The 20,923-nt window shown below is 46.0% G+C and overlaps 1 protein-coding gene across 1 annotated transcript; it reads right to left on the bottom strand.

The window, feature by feature from the left end:
• Positions 1 to 744: 744 nt before the first annotated feature.
• Positions 745 to 19,775, bottom strand: LOC132566228 (cytochrome P450 2K6-like). The gene is made up of 9 exons (XM_060231036.1): positions 19,341 to 19,775; positions 16,548 to 16,710; positions 13,400 to 13,549; positions 12,220 to 12,380; positions 10,522 to 10,695; positions 5,979 to 6,126; positions 4,124 to 4,308; positions 1,559 to 1,700; positions 745 to 1,307 (listed from the first exon to the last, which is right to left on the bottom strand). Exons 1-9 carry the CDS (start codon positions 19,521 to 19,523, stop codon positions 1,120 to 1,122), a joined length of 1,494 nt encoding a protein of 497 aa, XP_060087019.1. The 5' UTR covers positions 19,524 to 19,775; the 3' UTR covers positions 745 to 1,119.
• Positions 19,776 to 20,923: the final 1,148 nt, after the last annotated feature.

Genomic DNA, 20,923 nt, shown 5'->3' with positions numbered 1-20,923 from the left:
ACGACCCGAGTTCGATCCCAGTGGAAGCTGGTTTTAGGTAGCTGGCTCGAGGTTGACTCAGCCTTCCATCCTTCCGAGGTCAGTTAAAATGAGTCCCCAGCTTGCTGGGGGGAAAGTGTAGATGACCGGGGAAGGCAATGGCAAACACCCTGTAAAAAAGTCTGCCGTGAAAACGTGAAAGCAACGTCACCCCAGAGTTGGAAACGACTGGTGCTTGCACAGGGGACTATCCCTACCTCTAATTGCGCAAACATATCCCAGATGAGCAGAATGCGTAAGAAAACCAAGTAGCCTTACATGTTTCTGAAACAGGTTTCATGCAGTGTTCCCTCTAAGCTACAGAGGCTTGTCACACGCATAGCTGGTCTTGAGGACAAAAGGAGATCGAGGAAGAATCACACTGCTACAGCACCAACCCCAAATCAGACTTTTCCCTGCAGCCACTGTGGCCGAACCTGCCTGTCCCGCATTGGTCTTGTCAGCCACCAGCGAGCCTGCAATAGACGTGGACTACTGCACCTTTCTTACATCTTCGTTCGCGAAGTCAAGCGAGAGAGACAGAGGGTTGTGAACAAAGATTCTACTTTGTGAGCTACTGGCATTAAAGTTGTGAGCTACTGCATCAATTATTGTGCTCTGGGGTCATCCTTCCTGAGCTGAGACAAAAAATGTGTGAGCTGGAGGCTAAAAACCTGTGAGCTAGCTCACGCTAACTCAGCTTAGAGGGAACAATGGTTTCATGTGTAAAACACAACATTAACGATATTTATTTTGTCTACATAGTTGGTAGCATTGGAAGGATCTCACTTTAAAGGATATGATAGCTGTTGGCTCACATTAGTTGTTTGGGGGACTGAAAGACATTTGTAATGCGTCAATAGAAGACATCAGATGCAGAAACATTCTTATTGTAGAGCAAACAATTCAAGAAGCGAAGTCCAAATTTCGAACCAAGTTACGTCTTTGATTTAGCTTGTAGGGGATCCACAGCTAGGTATATGAAACACGAACGTTTGTGACCAACCACAGTGTGATTCTGTTGAATCTGAAATGTCCTTATTAAGCAAAGGTTTCAGAAGACAAGGATGGTGTGCAGAGGAAGCTAAACACGGTGGGATGTTAATAACGTGGCAAAACACAGAAATTGTAGGGCACTGGAGCCCCACTTAACCCAACTGCATAGGACAGGTCCAGGTCTTCTTTCGACATCCCAGGGGCTGGCTGGAAAGTGAATCTCTGCAGAAGACTGGTAAAGAAGAGGAAGAGCTCCATTTTGGCCAGGGTCTCTCCAGCACACGCTCGCCGACCTGTGACAATGCAGATGGGAGAAGGAACCCTTCTTAATCATACCTTTGTATCATTTCCCCACTGTGTGACGGCCAAAAGAATTTACCATAAAGTACAAGAAAGTAAACATGAAGTTTACCGATGTACATAGCAACACGATGAAGTGTACTGAGGAAGAATGCTAATTTTGAGCGAATAATTGAGAAATGGCCAGCTGGGATGACGTTCTTCCAAGTAAATGGGTTTGGGGTCAGTCTCAAAAAGGAGTTACCTGCAGAGAAAGGTAAGAACGCATCTCTCTTGACAAACTTTCCTTCAGAATCAAGGAAGTGCTGAGGATAAAATTGAAAAGGTTTCTCCCACTCCGATTCATCACACAGCACAGAGTACAGGAATGGAAAGATATGCGTTCCCTGAAATGGCAAAGCAATGAGTTATTGATGAAAATGAAGATGGCCCATCAAGTCCATTAGCTGTCCTTCAGACAAAGCAAATGCCATCTTACAAAAAGTTACATGAGAATTCAAATGCAATGAAAGGAAAATTAAAAAAAATGTCTTGAATGGGGAATATCTTCAGAATTTGAACATTTAGGCACAGTCTAGGAAAAGTCAGGCACACCCACATTGGTTCCATAAGACAAATCTAAGGGATGTAGAAAAACTTCATTAACTGGATATCTTAACAGCACAATCCGGAGGGGGGGGGGGGCGCAGGCGGAAAGTCTTTTGGGAGCAAACGAGCCGCTACGTGTGTGCAGGAACAGTGTGCGCCAACATACAACCGGCGTTGCCACAGTGGAGAGGAGTTATGTGGGTGGGGGCTGCCCAAGCGTCGCTCCGTCCGAGGGCAGTGGCGCCTGAAAGCTGTGCCCGAGCGCGGGCGGAAGTGAGGCGGAGCGCAATGTTCAGGCAGAGGAGGGGGTGGAGTTGGGGGCACGGCCAGGTTAGGCAGCTTCCTGAGCAGTTTGGCCCATGACACGCCCCCCCCCCCCGAGAGGTGCAATATCATGCCTGCAAAAATAGCGGTGTGTCCCATAGGCAGTCGTTGAAACCAAAATCAAAGGTCAGCTCGTAAACCCCTTAGGGAGCGGCATGATTGCCTCACCAATCCCCTTGCGCCTCAGCCTGGCGAGCCCCCACCACGGTGCCCAATTGCGGCCCCCCCTCCTAGAAATACTTCCGCTCTGCCTCACACAACTCAGTTGTTAGGGACAGGTTCGCATGGCGGTAAGTTCTGCTGGCGAGCTCCCGGCCATAAAGACTTAGAGTGAGGGACAGGCAAGCACGTTGGTGATGGATTTTGCACCACGCGGTTGCTTTGACAGTATCTTTCACTTGTGAGGGAGAGAGAGAGGTCTCTCCCCTGGGGCTAACTGCTCTTGTTTCCAGGTCTCCACAGGTTCCGGGCTCCTGGAGGCTCTGCATGTGAGGACTGTCACCCATAGCTGGTTAAGTTCCACTGTCCCCCCCCCCCCCCGGCCTCCCCCTCCTTCGCTCTCAATCGCTTGGTGTGTGAGCGGCTCTGGCACAAGCAGTGGGCTCCGGCAGGGGGCATTTGCTGACCCTGGTCCCCTGTGCTGCAGCCTGCTCCCTTCCCCTGGTCTGTCCTCTGCTGTGTTCCCAACCCCTGATAGGACACGGGGAGTGTGTGTGTGGCAGCTGCCCCGTTGTGGGGAGGTGGGTCAGAGACTATCCCGTTAAGAGAGCGCCTGGCTGAAATGCAGCCTGCTCTTCCAGCTGCCGCCCCTGCAGGTGCTCTTGATCTCTGTCTCCGTTTCGCAGGTGGGACTCCAACACAGAGGCTTCTGTGTGTGTTGCTCCACCGCCCCCCCCCCCCACTCCCTCAGCTGCTTCTGCCTGCCGTTCAGAATGGAATCCTGCCCATGCGAGACTGCCTAGTGTGCTCCAGGGAGACTGTTGCACTCTGTTCCAGAAAAATAAAGTCTGAGATGTGTCCTCTGTTGTCTCTCCTGCTTGGCATCTGCTGCATGTTCCCGGGGCAACCCCCCCCCCCCGTCAATGGCCTCTCCGAGGGAATGCCTGGGAGGGTGGGCAGACTTGGTTCTTAGGAGGGAGGAATGAGCTATGAGCCACCATGCTGCCCCTCACGTGGCTGGACAGGGGAGGGGGGATGCTGCCCCTCAGCCTGCCCGGGCTGACGGCTTACCCAATCACACAGGGCTGTTGTGCACTGGGCACTTATGGGGGGGCGCTGAAGTGGATGCATGCCCAGCGGCTCACACTCTAAGTTCTGTGCCCCCCAGGGGAGGTGTTCCTTGCACATAGCAGGGGCGGCAGCAGGGCAACACCGGGGGGAGGAGCTCCAGGGGGTGTCTTTCGGACTTGGTCTGGCCGCTCCCAGACACACATTCCAGCCGCTGTCTAGGACAGGGAACTTTTGCACTCGGCACTTCCTGCTTGTCCACGCATGCCTCTGCCCGCCAGCCTGCCATTGGCAGAGTCCCTGACAGTGGGAGGATTGACGGCCTCTCAGGCATGGGCTTTCCGCCCCCACGCTCGGTCACATGCAACAGGCTGGCCAATCCCGTGGTCCCGCACAAGCCTGCATCTCCCCCACCCCCACCTTGGCAGCGGGCCAATGGTGTGCACCTGGGAAGAATCAACATGACGACGGGTTCTCTCTCCAAGCATGGCGTAACATCTCCCCTTTGGAAGCCAATGAGCGGCACCATAGATCCGCCCACGCCCAAGCAGCCGGCCACCACGTATGTCTTGATTGGGCTGTTAGTCCACAATATTAAGCATTGGTTGCAACGGATTCACAAATGCACCATATTCAGCTGAGCAATGAATGTAAAGCAAAGATCAATCACCTTTGGGATGAAGTAGTCTCCAAGAGTGACATCTGCACTGGTGGCATGTGGCAAGCCGTAAGGGAAAATATTACCAAACCTCTGAACTTCGTGAATCACGGCATCCGTGTAGGGCAGTTTTGCTCGGTGCTCCATCCGTGGCTGTGCTGATCCAATGACCTTTGTCATTTCTTCTTGCACTTTCTCTGAGAAAACAGAACATTTTCATCCAATGGATTAAATTTCTGTTTTGGATTTGAATCTAAGTATACTGGGGCCATCTTGAACAAAGCAGGAGTCAAGCCTCACCTTTAAGACCAACAGTTTTATTCAGAACGTAAGCTTTCGTGTGCTCTCTAAGCACACTTCATCAGACGAGTGGATCAGGTATTGTGGGCTGAAATACATGCAGTTTGTTTAAGAGTGCAAACTGGCTGTGGTCACACGATACAACAGTGCGGCTTGGCCATTTGGTCTGGATAGCCATAAAAGGTAATAAAATTCCCTGCCAATCGGTGCTTTTGCCAATCACAGAAGGACATGTATTTCCTAGTTGTAGGCTACCTAATTTACTTATCAGCATCAGTCTATGCATTATAAATATCATTCTAGTCTGCCGTTAGAAAACAAGAATACATAAAATGAAAATGGGTTAGGGATATGTAATGGAATGAATAGCCAATATCCCTTATTTGAGTATGTCAATATAAAACATTATTCTGATACACTATTATAAAAGAGAAATATATTAGAATACATCTTAATTAGTATGACTGGATCTTGCATTCGGCTCTTGGAAAAAGTGCCCCCAGTCAGGGATTTAGTGATGGAGGAGACTTTCCCGTTCAGCCTTGGGCTGTGATATCCCAAGGAATAACCCCAGGAGTAAAATTTTTCATGCAGAAGTCACAATTCAGACAACAACCAGAGGAATAAAGGGATGCAGGAAGAAATTTAATCATGCAGACTGCAAAACAACAAGATAGCAATTTACTTTACAGAAAATTATTTTAGTGGTGAAATTAAAGAGATACTATCTATTCTTTAAGTCAGCCTTTGGGGGAAATTCTATGGTTTATCAATATGCTCCCAGGTGGAAACTGGAAGGGACAGTAGGGGAGAGACGGTGGCTCAGTGGTAGAGCATCTGCTTGGGAAGCAGAAGGTCCCAGGTTCAATCCCTGGCATCTCCAAAAAAGGGTCCAGGCGAGTAGGTGTGAAAAACCTCAGCTGGAGACCCGGAGAGCCGCTGCCAGTCGGAGTAGACAATACTCTTTTTGATGGACAGAGAGTCTGATTCAGTATAAGGCAGCTTCATATGTTCATATGTCCAGTAATGGATTGCTGTTGAGGACCCCGACCCCACCCCGTAAGTTCCCTCCTTGCCCCCCACACTGATTTCCATTTTTTTACATTACCAAAATCTTCTTCATAGCCATTTATTTATTTATTTTAGTATATTTCTATTCCGCCTATTCCCCGTAGGGCTCAGTGCAGAAATGAAATACAATAAAAACATTTTATATGTAATGTCTGGTTGTTCCTGAGAGAGTGAGAGTGAAGGGTCATTCTCTAAATGTGATTGGGATCTTGGGGAAGGGCACAACAGATACAACTTTAGAAGAGAATTCAACCCACCCCGTCTGTAGCATTACACCAGATGGGGAGAAACAGGAAGTATACACTCATTTGTTGATGTATTGTTATTGCGGTCTTTAGACCACACAGAAGTATAACTCAGTGGTTCTTCTTGTTCTCCCTTATTTAGGTTGCTACATCCAACAGCAATCTCAGGTTTTTGCCCATTCTTATTAGTATGCATAAATGGAATCCAAATATCTTAGAGTAACGGAAACAAATCAATAGAAAGGACTTACTCTGAATTTCTGGGTACTTCATCATCAGCAACAGACCCCAGCGCAAGGTAACTGAAGTGGTCTCCATGCCACCGCCAAATAAGTTCTCCACAACAACTTTTAGGTTTTCATTATGAAAAAATCTGTTGCTCTGGCACTTCTTCTTTTCCTAGGAGATAAGATGAAAGAAATCGTTCCTTTCCTTTTCTTTGGCCAATCAAAAATCTATGGCTCAATGCCTTAAGCAGTATTGCAATCTGAAATTTCATTTGCAATTTCTATTTATTTCTCAAAAGACAAAAGGAATTTTTTTTTTTGTCACATCCAAAATTAAATTAGAATTTTGATCTGAAATGGGACAACCTTGCTTGAATTAAAATAATAGAAATTCAGCTACCACAGTAAGGAGAAATACATTCTACACTTTAGCTGTATTGACATACTCAAGTAGGGATATGGGCTGTTTATCTCATCATATATACTAAACCCATCTTCCACTATATTTTTATGTATTTTTCTTTTAAGGGCAAACTATATGTATGTTACATGTTAAAAGGTAAATCAGTTGGATGGGAAAAACTTTTGAGAAAGAAATGCCCTCATTTTGGCCCAGAGTTATAACAATAGAGTGAGTAACTCACATTCTCACATTTTGCAGTGTTTCTGTTTTATTGGTTTCTCAGGTTCATGTTACCCAGATCAAAGGGTTTGCTCAATCTGTTAATTTTACTTTTCTGTCATTGGATTTTAAATTTGTACCATTTTGCTTTCTAAACCACTGCCTAACAGCTATAAGTAGAAGAAGAAGAAGAAGAAGATGGAACCGACTCCCCGAGGAGGTGCGGGCCCTGCGGAGCCTTGAACAGTTCCGCAGGGCCTGCAAGACCATCCTTTTTAAATCAGCATATTCGGACTGCTAAGAAAAATGGTAATTAAAGATCCGCCAATGCGGTCCAAAGATCTATACCGCAGTATAATTGTATCTACTAGACTGGTTTTTAATTTAATGTTTTAATGTTTTATTGTTCTATAATGTAATTCTAATGTTTTATTTATTATGGTGTTTTTATGGATTGCTGTTAGCCGCCCTGAGCCTGCCAAGGTGGGGGAGGGCGGGATATAAATGAAATTAATAATAATAATAATAATAATAATGATGATGATATTGGATTTATATCCCGCCCTCCACTCCAAAGAGTCTCAGAGCGGCTCACAATCTCCTTTATCTTCCTCCCCCACAACAGACACCCTGTGAGGTGGGTGGGGCTGGAGAGGGCTCTCACAGCAGCTGCCCTTTCAAGGACAACCTCTGCCAGAGCTATGGCTGACCCAAGGTCATGCTAGCAGGTGCAAGTGGAGGAGTGGGGAATCAAACCCGGTTCTCCCAGGTAAGAGTCCGCACACTTAACCACTACACCAGACTGGCTCTGCTCACTGTACCTGATTCCTTGTTTGATGATAGTGTGCTTAGAGCACACAAAAGCTGACATTCTGAATAAAACTTTGTTGGTCTTAAAGGTGAAACTTGACTCCTACTTTGTTCTACTGCTTCAAACCAACATGGCTGCCTACTTGGATCTGTCTATAAAAGAGGAGCATCGATGATGATGATTGTGATGATATTGGATTTATATCCCGCCCTCCACTCAGGCTGATTACAGACCGGCACTTTGGGTCGACTCAGAGACACCTCTGAGATCGACCCAAAAAATCCGTGCACATGGCAACATCTGCCGGCCGCCCCTGTCCCGAACTTACGCTGTCCTCAAAGACGATTCACCCAGCTCAAAAAGGGACAACTGCAAAAGTGGTGACTTTTCGCTGGGGCGGCTCCGAGGTGCCTCCCGGCCGTCTGGAAGGCCAGAGACCGCCAGAAGAGCACCTGGGAAGCCGCGAGTGGGACACGTGAGCATTCTAGACACTACCCGCCTGTCCACAGCCCATCCCTTTCCTCAAGTGCCGTCCGGAAGTTTCGGGGTGCTCTGTTTTTAGCCGGCTGTGTTTGAGACGGCTGCTAGCCGCCCCAAACCGGCCGGCTGGTTTCAGTTTCAGAGCGGCTCACAATCTCCTTTATCTTCCTCCCCCACAATAGACACCATTTGAAGTGGGTGGGGCTGAGAGAGCTCTCACAGCAGCTGCCCTTTCAAGGACAACCTCTGCCAGAGCTATGGCTGACCCAAGGACATTCCAGCAGGTGCAAGTGGAGGAGTGGGGAATCAAACCCAGTTCTCCCAGATAAAAGTCTGCACACTTAACCACTACACCAAACTGGCTCTCCTGGCGACATGAGATAATTTGGGAAAAAGAAGCAGCAGGCAGCCCATGATCTGGGAAAGGCTAGGCTAGGGCATATTTTTTGTTGACGAGAACAAAGGGTCCGCCTCTCGATATCAAAAAGCTTCCACTTCAAAATTCTGAATGCCTTCATTTCACTTAGTATAAAAAGGGAGTCCGGGGAACACCTATTGATTGTATTTTCTTCTGGATCCTACAATGTTGGTTAGAAATAAAGGAGTCAGAAAATATTGTATAAATAGTAGTAGTGGATCTGCTAGTCCCTCTTAGGTTTCCCAACCCTCCCGCCCTGGCGGGGGACCCCAGGATTTACAGCCTCTTCCCCCACTCTCCAAAAAAACGAAAGCGGAGGGAGGGGGGAACGGTGCCAAGGAGCGTGGCGAGCCGCCCCATCTCGGAAGAGCAGCTAAGGTGAACCGGAGAAGAGGTGGCAGCAGCACAGCGGCATCGCCCGCTCCACTCCACCTCTGAGGTAAAATCAGAGAAGGGGAGAGTGGAGGCAGGCCAGGAGCGTAGCAAGCCACAAATCTGGGTCCTGCCTCCACCCTCCCCTTCTCTGATTTCACCTCAGAGGCGGAGCAGGCGACGCCGCTGCGCTGCCGCCTCTTCTCCGCTTCACCGTAGCTGCTCCTCCGAGATGGGCTCAGCCTGAGCCCATCTCGGAGGAGCAGTTACGGTGAAGCAGAGAAGAGGCGGCAGCCATGCAGCGGTGTCGCCCGCTCCGCCTCTGAGGTGAAATCAGAGAAGGGGAGGGTGGAGGGAAGGAAGACATTTAAAAAGCTGTGCCGTCCCTTGAAATGCAATGGCCAAAACTCCCGTTGGGGTTCAGTGATGCTTGTCACACCCTTGCTCCTAGCTCCACCCCAGTGTCTCCTGGCTCCACCGCCAAAGTCCCCAGGGATTTCTTGAATTGGATTTGGCAATCCTAGTCCCTCTGAATACTCAGTTTTTCAGGGTTTTTAAAAAAATGTTATTGACACCTTTTTTGTTGCAGAGACATAAGAGGCAGGGCTGGCCTATCACTAGGCAATTCTGGGGGTGCCAACTTGGGTGCCCCCCGTGTAACTTGGTGAAATTAACAGGGAAGGGGCGCCAGAAAGGCTTTGGGGCCTAGTCTCTACCCCCTCCCCTCCTGTCTGGAAGTAGCAATTCTGAGGAGGCCTCCTAGAGATACAGGAAGTCTTTCAGGCTGGTCTCCCAGAAGGCTGCAAGAGGGGAAACCAGTTCCTGGATGGGAACTGGGTTTTATAGTGGAGATTTTGGGCAGGAAGCCTTCAGTTGGAGTTCAGTCTTAGAGGTCAGTTAGTTCAGAAAGTATGGTCAGGCTTGCAACAGTCCAAGTAAGGTCACTGCCCTGCAGGTCATCCAATGAGGGCAGGTAGTATAATAGGTAGAGAAGGAGCGTTTTTTCCTTAGTATGATTTGTAGCTTCTGTTCACTTTTTTAAAATGCCTGTAAATAGTTGTATGTTGTAAATAAATGTTATGTTTGTTTAAAGTGGAGTCCCTCTGTGCCACATAGTTTCCCCAACCGCCTTAGACCACGCTACTGTAAGAGGGGAGTCCAAGGAAGGGGGAAGGCATGCAGTTGGCAAGGGTGCCAATCCTCCAGGGGTCTCCCAAAGAAGGACTTTGGTCTCTGTGATAATCAGGTGCTGGGCTGGCAGAGGATCTTGAGGCCAGACCCCAGAACTGGAAAGGGGGATTGGGAGTCCTGTTCCTCTCAGTCAGGAACCCCTAAACTGAACAGGTGGTGGCACCATGCCCAAGTGGAAGGAAGAAAGTTAGCTCCCTCCAGGAGTTGGCAACCCAAAAGGGAGCTGAAGGGACTGGGTCTGTAGGCCAAATCGGGCCGGTTCCGCCACATCTTGAATAAAATTTTGTTGGTCTTAAAGGTGCTCTGGACTCTAACTTTCCTCCGGGAGAGCCAGTCTGGTGTAGTGGTTAAGTGTGCGGACTCTTATCTGGGAGAACCGGGTTTGATTCCCCACTCCTCCACTTGCAGCTGCTGGAATGGCCTTGGGTCAGCCTTAGCTCTCGTAGGAGTTGTCCTTGAAAGGGCAGCTGCTGTGAGAGTCCTCTCCAGCCCCACCCACCTCACAGGGTGTCTGTTGTGGGGGAGAAAGGTAAAGGAGATTGTGAGCCGCTCTGAGATTCGGAGTGGAGGGCGGGATATAAATCCAATATCATCTTCTGTTGTTGTAGACTAACCCACCTGGATTTAAATCAGTGGTTGAGAGAAGTTCACCTGTGATTATCAGCATCTTTACCTCTTGCTGCTGGGTTATAAAAGAATCGATGAAGCTCCTCTGGTCATTCACATCCAGTTCTTTGAGGTGTTCTATGAAGGTGGCCTGTATGAAGGCGTGCAGTTCCTTAATATTCTTGTCGAGAGACTTGAGACCACCACAGAGAAAACGCAGTGCAGGAAAGATGTTGTACAGCTAAAAGAATAACATATGAAAAAGGGAAAGATCGCAAAATCCTACTGCTGAGGCAGAAATCTCAAAGGTGTTTTGAAAATTTCCCATGACACTGCCACCCAGACTCTCTTGCTGGTTTCCAAGCATTGCAATGATTTGCAGTACCAGGCTGTGTGACCACCAGAAGATTAGGAACGGGGACATGGGGATGGGTGGGTTGCTGGCATTGCCTGCACTATGACATCACTTCCAGGGGAAACCACAAGTGACATCACTCTATGTGCAACATCAACATCTTTTCGTTCGTTAGATGGTTTATTCGATTTATATCCCGCCCTCCCTGCCGAAGCACACTCAGGGCGGCTCACAATTCATAATAATAAAACAAGGATATAAAAAAACATTAGACTAAAATGACACAGGTGCTATTTCAATACAAATAATTAAATAAATAGGTGGAAGGAATCTTAAAAGGCACCAGCCGCATCTCGTGGCCTTGGTGGTGACATAGCCGTTTTGATGCAATCGTTTCAGCAGATTCCATAATTAAAACAATCAAATGCAAGATGCAATAACATGGTCTCACAAGCGTTGTGGAACCAAGTAAGGTCCTGCAAGGCTCTGACGTCTTCTGGGAGTTAATTCCACCAATAAGGGGCAGCAACAGAGAAGGCTCTTCCACACATTGTTTTAAGTCTTGCTTCTCTCGGCCCAGGGATAGATAATAGATTTTGAACTCCTGATCGAAGTACCCTCTGGGGGACATTTGGAGAAAGGCAGCCCCTCATTTAGACAGGTCCCAGGCCATATTAAGAGCCCCGTGACTCAGAGTGTTAAAGCTGCAGTTCTGCAGTCCTAAGCTCTGCTCACGACCTGAGTTTGATCCCCGGCGGAAGCTGGGTTTTCAGGTAGCCAGCTCGAGGTTGACTTAGCCTTCCATCCTTCTGAGGTCGGTAAAATGAGTCCCCAGATTGCTGGGGGGAAAGCGTAGATGACTGGGGAAGGCAATGGCAAACCACCCCGTAAAAAGTCTGCCGTGAAAACGTTGTGAAAGCAATGTCACCCCAGAGTCAGAAACGAATGGTGCTTGCACAGGGGACTTTTCCTTTCCTTTTCCAGGCCATATAGGGCTTTAAAGATAATGACCAGCACCTTGTAGTGAAGCTGGCAGCCAGTTCAACGCTTCCAGCCCAGGCTTCCAGATTTGGGACCAAGGCAGCCCCATGTAGAGGGCATTATAGTAGTCCAGTCTTCAGGTGGCCATAGCATGGATCTTTCTCCCACTCTCCCATTTTAAAATCTTTCTCCCACTGCTCTTTCAAACAATAACAAGCAACACAGGTTGCTTGAGGTCCTGGCGACAATTAAAGGTTCTGAAAGGACTCTTCCATATATTTTCCTAAAATTTTCAAATAAGTTGTAAGTTTCTCTGAATAAGTTTTGTAGCTGCTATGAAGTCTTGAGTTTGTGCAGTGACTCTTTAAAGGCATGAGTATGTACGTACGTATTTCAACCATTTTTAAAACCAAATTTAAAATAGTTTACCATGACTGAGGGGCTTCTAAACAGCCGGGCGTTGTCATTGAGTAAGTCCAGTAATCTCATAAACGTGGGATCTTCGTACTCGTATCGCTTGCCGAGTAATATGATCACTATAATATTGGCAACAGCCGCATTCATGATTGCAGTAGCCTCGAATGGTCTTCCTATAGAACAAACGTTACACTGAAAACATGACATTATGGAATCAACATCAGTATTACTTGTGCCTCGTCCATTAGCTTGCATATGCTTGGCCAGAGTTTATTATCCATTCTATGCTACCCAGAATGCTCTGCAGTGTGTAGGGACCATATTGCAGTAAAGCAAAGATACAAAGCCAACTCCTTTAAGAGGCTATCCCAGTAGGTCTCAGTGTAAGCAGGAGACTAGGAGGGACTAAGTGCTTGTCTTCACAGTGTCCCTGCTAGCAGTGTGTAGGAATGCAGGGCCTATTAAGGATCTGAAAAAGGGCAACTGGAATGATTAAAGGGTTGGAACACTTTCCCTATGAAGAAAGGTTAAAACGCTTGGGGCTCTTTAGCTTGGAGAAACGTCGACTGAGGGGTGACATGGTAGAGGTTTACAAGCTTATGCATGGGATAGAGAAGGTAGAGAAAGAAGTACTTTTCTCCCTTTCTCACAATACAAGAACTCGTGGGCATTCAATGAAATTGCTGAGCAGTCAGGTGAGAACTGATAAAAGGAAGTACTTCTTCACCCAAAGGGTGATTTACATGTGGAACTCACTGCCACAGGAGGTGGTGGCTGTAAGCATAGAAAGCTTCAAGAGGGGATTGGATAAGCATATGGAGAAGAGGTCCATCAATGGCTATTAGCCACAGCTTATTGTTGGAACTCTGTCTGGGGCAGTGCTGCTCTGAATTCTTGTGCTTGGGGGTGGCACAGTGGAACGGCTTCTAGCCCCACTGGTGGACCTCTTTTTGGCCACTGTGTGACACAGAGTGTTGGACTGGATGGGCCATTGATCTGATCCAACATGGCTTCTCTTATATTTTGAAGAATCAGGTCAGGAGAATCCTTGCCAAGAGCTCTAGAAACAGCTTAGCTAACTTTGTTATTCCCTATTCCAATACCCCAGTTGCCTGCCCTACAGTTAATGTTAATAAAGAGGCCTTTAGCTAAATGGAACTGGGTGTCGCTTGCTCCACTACACAAAACTCACCTTCAAAAGATTCAAACTCCTGTATTAGGAAATGACACTCCTCAACAATTTTGTCCTCCATGGTCTTCTTGCCCATTCCATAGTCCCTTAACGTGCTTATGGCAAACCGCCTCATCACTTTCCAGTTCTCACCATTAGAAAAAACAAGACCTGGAGAGAAATGTTATGTTATGTTGATATGCAGAACAGCAATTAGTTTCTCCCTGTTTGGCTTGGGCCGCAGAAGTCCCATCAGCCTTGTTGGAGAAACTAAAACATTCACGTACTAATGGAGACTAATATTGAGAATGGGTGGCAGGTGAGAGATGTTCCTTATTTCACTGCAGAATATTTCAAACAATGAGCAAAAGCAAAATACAGGAAAGAAATAAAATGTTTACCGGGTCCTCCTGTTCGTCCCTGAGAACTGAGCCAGCTCAAGACATGGGTATGAACCAAACCACGAATCACAATTTGTGCATGAATTGGGTCAATTTGTGGTTCATCCCGAACTGGTTTTGACCCTGTTGATTTGTTTGGTTCGTTTTTGTGGTTCATCTTCCCGAACAGCCTGGCACTGATTCGATCAATTCCTAGGCAATGCTGAGACTTCTGGGATCCCTAGAAACACCCATAGCAGTTGTCCGTAGCTTGATTGGCAGCTCCAGGAGCCAATCACAGAGCTCCCATTCTTCAACATGAAGAGTTGTCGTGAGAGTTGAAGCTGAGATTTCCTGTGGGCACCTGCTTTGGGGAGTTATAACTCAGACATTACAAACCCACTCTTCGCCAAACTTGGAGGGTGGGTGGAAGAGAGCCTACTGAAGATTCCTGGTGAGTTTGGAATCTCTAACTTGTGAGGGGGCTGATCTACGCCTCTTGAATCAAACAAACCAAATGAACCAAGAACCAGTGTGGGCAATTTGGTGAGTTTTATCCCTCCTGGTGAGTTTTACACCTCCCAAACCAAATGAACCAATGAACCATGAACTGGGTCAGAAATCAAATGAATCACAAGATGAACTGAACTACCACTTCCCCTGGTTTGTGTCCATCCCTAGCCAGCTACTTCCATATAACCAGGAAGGTTTCTAGGTCACCCTACTAGGGTTGTCAAGAAGATTCCCCTGAATTCCAACTGCTTTTGAGATACATTTCAGCTTCACCCTGTCGACTATGTTCTTGCTGGATGTGAAATCACCCTTTATTCCAGGTCAAGGATAGAGCACTCTTCCATCATTACGGCTCCTCTTCTCATAATGTGGACTTCAATATGTCTTCCCCTTCCTTTTCTCTCTCCCTGCAGCCAGCCTCCCTATTCAGGGGTAGAGCAAAGTGGGCAGCTGTGTTGGTCTGAAGCAGCTGAACAAAGCGGGAGTCAAGTTTCACCTTAAAGACCAACCAAGCTTTATTCAGAAAGTAAACTTTCGCGTGCTAAAAACACACTTCTTCAGACGAGGGGATCAGGTATAGTGGGCTGAAATACATTCAGTTTGTTGATTAAGAATGTATTTCAGTTCACTATAACTGATCCCCTAGTCTGAAGAAGTGTGTTTTTAGCACATGAAAGCTTACCTATCCAGGGGTGGAATTCTAGCAGGAGTTCCTTTGTATATTAGGCCACACACAGCCCTGATGTAGCCAATCCTCTAAGAGCTTACAGGTCTCTTTTTTGTAAGCTCTTGGAGGATTGGCTACATTTGGAGTGTGTGGTCTAGTATGCAAAGGAGCTCCTGCTACAATCCCACCCCTATCCCTATTCATTACTCAGGGATGGAATATTGTGCTCTCTCTCTCTCTCTCTCTCTCTCTCAGTAAAGTGTCATTCAGTCACACTCATCTTATGGCAACCTCATGGGGTTCTGAAGGCAAGAGACAGAGTTCTTTTGCTATTGTCTGCCTCTGCATAGCAACCTTGGACTACCTTGGTGGTCTCTCGTCCAAGTACTAACCAGGACCAACCCTGCTTAGCTTCCAAGATCTGACGAGATCAGGCTAGACTGTGCAACTGGCCTTGAACTGTAAGGTCACAGAAGAAGACAGAAAAGATGCTGAATGTTTCATCATATGGAGAAAGTGAAAGCTGCCCGAGGGAAGTCCTCAGAAGGTGTGAATCCACTGCCACTGTTGCTTCTGCCTCTGTTTTTGAACTCTTTCCCCTGTGCTGTTTCCATGATCTCAATTTCTTGAGGCTTTTCTTTGCCCAGGGGGTTGGAGGAGGGACGTACTTTTCTCCCTTTCTCACAATACAAGAACTCGTGGGCATTCGATGAAATTGCTGAGCAATCGGGTTAAAACGGATAAAAGGAAGTACTTCTTCACCCAAAGGGTGATTCACATGTGGAATTCACTGCCACAGGAGGTGGCAGCGGCTACAAGCATAGCCAGCTTCAAGAGGGAGTTAGATAAAAATATAGAGCAGAGGTCCATCAGTGGCTATTAGCCATAGTATGTATATATATATGTATATATAATTTTTTTGGCCACTGTGTGACACAGAGTGTTGGACTGGATGGGCCACTGGCCTGATCCAACAGGGCTTCTCTTATGTTCTTATGTGGCACAGAGTGTTGGACTGGATGGGCCACTGGCCTGATCCAACAGGGCTTCTCTTATGTTCTTATGTGGCACAGAGTGTTGGACTGGATGGGCCACTGGCCTGATTCAACATGGCTTCTCTTATGTTCTTATGTGACACAGAGTGTTGGACTGGATGGGCCACTGGCCTGATGCAACATGGCTTCTCTTATGTTCTTATGTGACACAGAGTGTTGGACTGGATGGGCCACTGGCCTGATCCAACATGGCTTCTCTTATGTTCTTATGTGACACAGAGTGTTGGACTGGATGGGCCACTGGCCTGATGCAACATGGCTTCTCTTATGTTCTTATGTGACACAGAGTGTTCGACCGGATGGGCCATTGGCCTGATCCAACAGGGCTTCTCTTATGTTCTTATGTGACACAGAGTGTTGGACTGGATGGGCCATTGGCCTGATCCAACATGGCTTCTCTTATGTTCTTATGTTCTTAAAGCGCTTGTGTCAAAGCAGTTTAAGTCCTATAGATGGGAAAACTCCAGTTTGCATATCTCCCAGGAGACTTTCCATGGGTGTAAGCTCTACCTATGTAAGCGAGACTAGGCACTCTTCAGAAAGCAGAACCTCACCATGGCCATGTTCAAAGTCTTCAAACACTGGGATTACGGGCCTGTCTGCAAAGGCATCTGCTTGGTTCACCAAAGCCTCCTTCATAGTCTTGTAGCCTGCCAGAACGACCGTTTTCTGGGTTCCCATTTGGACGCTGAAGACTGGGCCGTACTGTTTAGAGAACTGAAATGTAACAAACGTAAATGAGGAACACAGATCATCTGATAAATGGTTAAGATAATACATAGGTTATAATGAAGGCTCAGATTTAATGTTGATATTTGTCTTAATGCTAGAGATGTAACCTTTTATATTTCTATCAGATTTTCTTTGAGTGTTTTGAAAAAAAATTGTTTATTCTTTCAAAGGAAGAAAATATTTTTGAATCTTTTACTTACATTTTATTATCTGCTACTATATCTGAAAATGTACTTTCTTAATATAGCTGATTTCCCTTGTTCTATGCAACTATTCATGATATTTGAATTTTTTGGATGAAGTTATCTCCCCTAACCCCTCTTTCCTTTTCTATCCTAAGTTTCCTTTGAAGGGTAAAAGAAACATTTTAAAAAGAGAGAAACAGACCATCCAGCTAGAATTACCAGATGGTGTCAACAAAAAGACTGGACACATCTGGTTAAAAATTTGTTGATCAGATTTATATATGCGCGTTCACAAGTGCACATGCAGACAAACAAGAAAAATGCGAGAAATGCCTCTTTAATAGAGGCTAGGTTGCCAATCTTCTGTCTGGCTGCTGAGTGGTAGATTCTGTTCTTTTCAAACCTTTCTTGGCTGCAATGGAGAACAAGTGGATGACGTTTGTCAGTATCTATTGTCCCTTTATCAAGTCGCAGGGGGAATGTGTATAGCAGGGGTGGCCAAACTTAACATAAGAGCCTCATAGAATAAATGTCAAATGTCTGAGAGCCGCAAGACATGAGCATCAGCTGTTTGAGAGCTGTGAGACAAGAATAGAAGAAAGGAAGGCAAATAGGTGGGGTCGGAGGAGGGAGAGAGAGGCGGAAAGAAAGCAACTTTAACTCTAAATGCACTCTCCAAGCCGCCAGCTGGCTTAGCTTGCAGAAGTGATTTAAAGAGACAAATGCCTTCTCCAAGCCAGCCAATAGGGCAGTGGGAGCTTCAAGAGCCACACAATATGTGCGAAAGAGCCACATGTGGCTTCTGAGCCACAGTTTGGCCACCCCTGGCGTATAGATTTTGGCCTTCCTTGTTGCGGGTCTCTGGTATTTTCTCAGTTTTTGTTACAAGACTGAAAACAAAAATACTGCAGTGTCCAGTTCAATATATCCAGCACAGCTCTTTCCTAAAGGAAGGAATACTCCTGTAGATATGGCTTACACAGAATCCAGAGAACCAAGACCACACTTCTGTGCATCTTAACCTAAGATGAACCATTTCCCCTTGAGATGCAAGTTTTCTTTATGTAGGGAGGTTTTTTTTTTTAATGTAAAACAGCATTCAAATGTGACTTTCCTCCTCTGTAGCTTTTGGTGGAAGAGGAAGAGGAAAAGGAAGAGGAGATCGGGTTTATACCCTGCACTTCTCTCAGAGTATCAAAGCAGTTTGCAATCTCCTCTTCCTTCCCCTCCCCACAGCAGAGACCCTGTGAGATAGGTGAGGCTGAGAGAACTGAATTGAGAACTGCTCTTGAGAGAACAGCTCTGAGAGAACTTCTGACTGACAGAAGGTGACACCAGCAGCTACATGTGGAAGAGTGGGGAATCAAAACTGGTTCCCCGAGATTAGAGTCCGCTCTCTTAACCACTACACCAAAATGGAAACACTGGTTGCAACCTGAGGTCACTTTCCTGTCAATTCCCTTATTAATTGCCTATGTCTGTTATATGTAACCAACAGAATGTATGCTTAGACTGCTAGAGAAAACAAACGTTATCTTTGTGCCTTCTGAGAATGGGAACCTGCAGACCTCAAGGCTGAGGCTCCCATCCTGGAGTATCCTTATCTAATGCTTTGTAGTAACTGCTTGTGTGATTTGTAACCACTACATTTGAACTGATTTTGTGCCCGAAATGAGGCACTCTTTTAACTGACTGAAAGGGACTATATAATCCTTGCCATCTCTGAGTGGGTCAGTTTCAACACTGACCCAGTGTTGTGTCACCTGGATATACCTTCCATTAAACACTTATCCAATAACATGGAGTGTCTTATTGAAGAAACCTAGAGACTTGACATTTCTTCTGCCACCTTTCTTCTCTCGAGGTATGATTGCTGAGGTGTCAATTAAGATCTAATATCAGTCCCAGTCAGTGCAATCTTAAGAACACAGGAAGCCCCACTGAAGAGACCTGAGTGAGATTTTGAGTTCTGTCTGGTGCATGATCTACATCAAGCACAGCTTTGATTCCAACTTTCTACCTTTTCGTTACTAATAGAGTCCTGTCCCCCACCACTCAATTATCAATATGTCTTTGAACACAAATAAAATAGGAAGACCTTTTCAACTGGATTATGGATCCCCCAGGAACAGATCAGATTGCTATCTTCTAAATTATAGAAAAATTTGAGTTTGAAGAATGATTTAATTTAGTAACGCTCTATGATTTAATTCTTGGCACTGCACTGTTTTAGTTAAACTGTGTTCAGTTACAGCAATAATTATTTCCGATATACTAATATATCAAGTACATTTTATTAATGCATAAGCAAGTTATGCGACATATATTTGTCTTCATGTTAATGCTCGCATTTGGGATGGAGAAAATTAAGGTCTCTGCCCTACGAAAACAGCACAAAACAGGGACCTAGAAGAAAAACAAGAAGGTTACCTTTAGCATGGTTCTGTAAGGCCTCTTCAGATCCAGTAGGTGGAGGTTTCCAATGAGTGGTAATGGGCGTGGTCCTGGTGGAAACTTTTGGCTACTGCTCTTCCATGAATTGCTCCATTTCCAAAGGAATGCAAGTGTGAGGGCAAATAGGAACAACACAGAAAGAGGCTCCATCCAAGCCATTTCCTGCTAACAAGGAGTTGCTTGTCCAAGTTACAGAGGAATTTGCAAAGGATTTTGATCAAATGGTGTTTCTGTCCCCTAAAATGAGCCACAGGGATTTGTTTCTATAGATATGATCCAGTATAATCTTTCACCAAGCATCCAAATCATGCATTTTATAAGAAATTTCCCCCAATATTCTTGTGTTTCATCCCCAAAAAACCCTGCGATTGAATGGGTGGTGTCTAATTCATCATGGAAAGTTGACAGGATAGGCCTATACTCTCTTGACTCCCGACTGAAAGTTCAGCCCAATATTATCCGAAAGGCTAAGCTAGTTAATTATCTACAGGGTCCAAAGAGTAGTGCTGGCATTGTATAGGCGAACGACTGAACTGGTACGTCCTGGTAAGTTCCCAACAGGTGAACATGGCTTTCTGAATTGTTTTCCCATTGAATTAATGACATATATTTTGAAACAAATGTAAGACACCTGCTCCATTTCAACCTGCCCAGATATCAGGGATGCAAAGGGAGAGAGAACTGCATTTTTCTGTAGTGTAAGTCCAGTCAACTCTGGAGTTCTGTATTTCCCAGAAAAAAAACTTTTTTAAAAATGGCTTATTATAATTTTAACATCCTATATATTTATTATGGATATTGCACAACCGATAAAGCTTACTAGGTAGCTTTATCCACCCCTGCCCGAAAAGAGTACCTGAATACAGAGCATCACTGCCCCAGTTCCAACAATACCCTGCGGCTAATAGCCACTGATGGAGCTCTGCTATAAATGTTCATATGTATCATAATACCCCTGTATAAATCAATGGTGTGGCCACATTGGGAGTACTGTGTACAATTCTGGTCATCGCACCTCAGAAAAGTTATTATAGCATTGGAGAAAGTCCAGAAAAGGGCAACTAGAATGATTAAAGGGTTGGAACACTTTCCCTATGAAGAAAGGTTAAAATGCTTGGGGCTCTTTAGCTTGGAGAAATGTCAACTGAGGGGTGACACGATAGAGGTTCACAAGATTGTGCATGGGATAGAGAAGGTAGAGGAAGAAGTACTTTTTTCCCTTTCTCACAATACGAGAACTCTTGGATATTCATTGAAATTGCTGAGCAGTCAGATTAGAACTGATAAAAGGGAAGCATTTCTTCAACCAAAGGGAATTCACATGGAATTCACTGCCACAGGAGGTGGCGGCGGCTGCAAGCATAGACAGCTTCAAGAGGGGATTGGATAAACATGGAGCAGATGTCCATCAGTGGCTATTAGCCACAGGGTATAGGGAATTCTCTGTCTGGGGCAGCGATGCTCTGTATTCTTGGTGCTTGGGGTGGGGCTTCTAGTGTCACCTGGTTTTTTTGGCCATGTGACACAGAGTGATGGACAGGATGGGCCACTGGCCTGAT

Source organism: Heteronotia binoei, chromosome 1, assembly GCF_032191835.1.
Source record: "Heteronotia binoei isolate CCM8104 ecotype False Entrance Well chromosome 1, APGP_CSIRO_Hbin_v1, whole genome shotgun sequence".
Taxonomy (NCBI): Eukaryota; Metazoa; Chordata; class Lepidosauria; order Squamata; family Gekkonidae; genus Heteronotia; species Heteronotia binoei.
The sequence above is the reverse complement of the archived record's forward strand: the minus strand, read 5'-3'. Positions and strand labels throughout refer to the sequence as shown.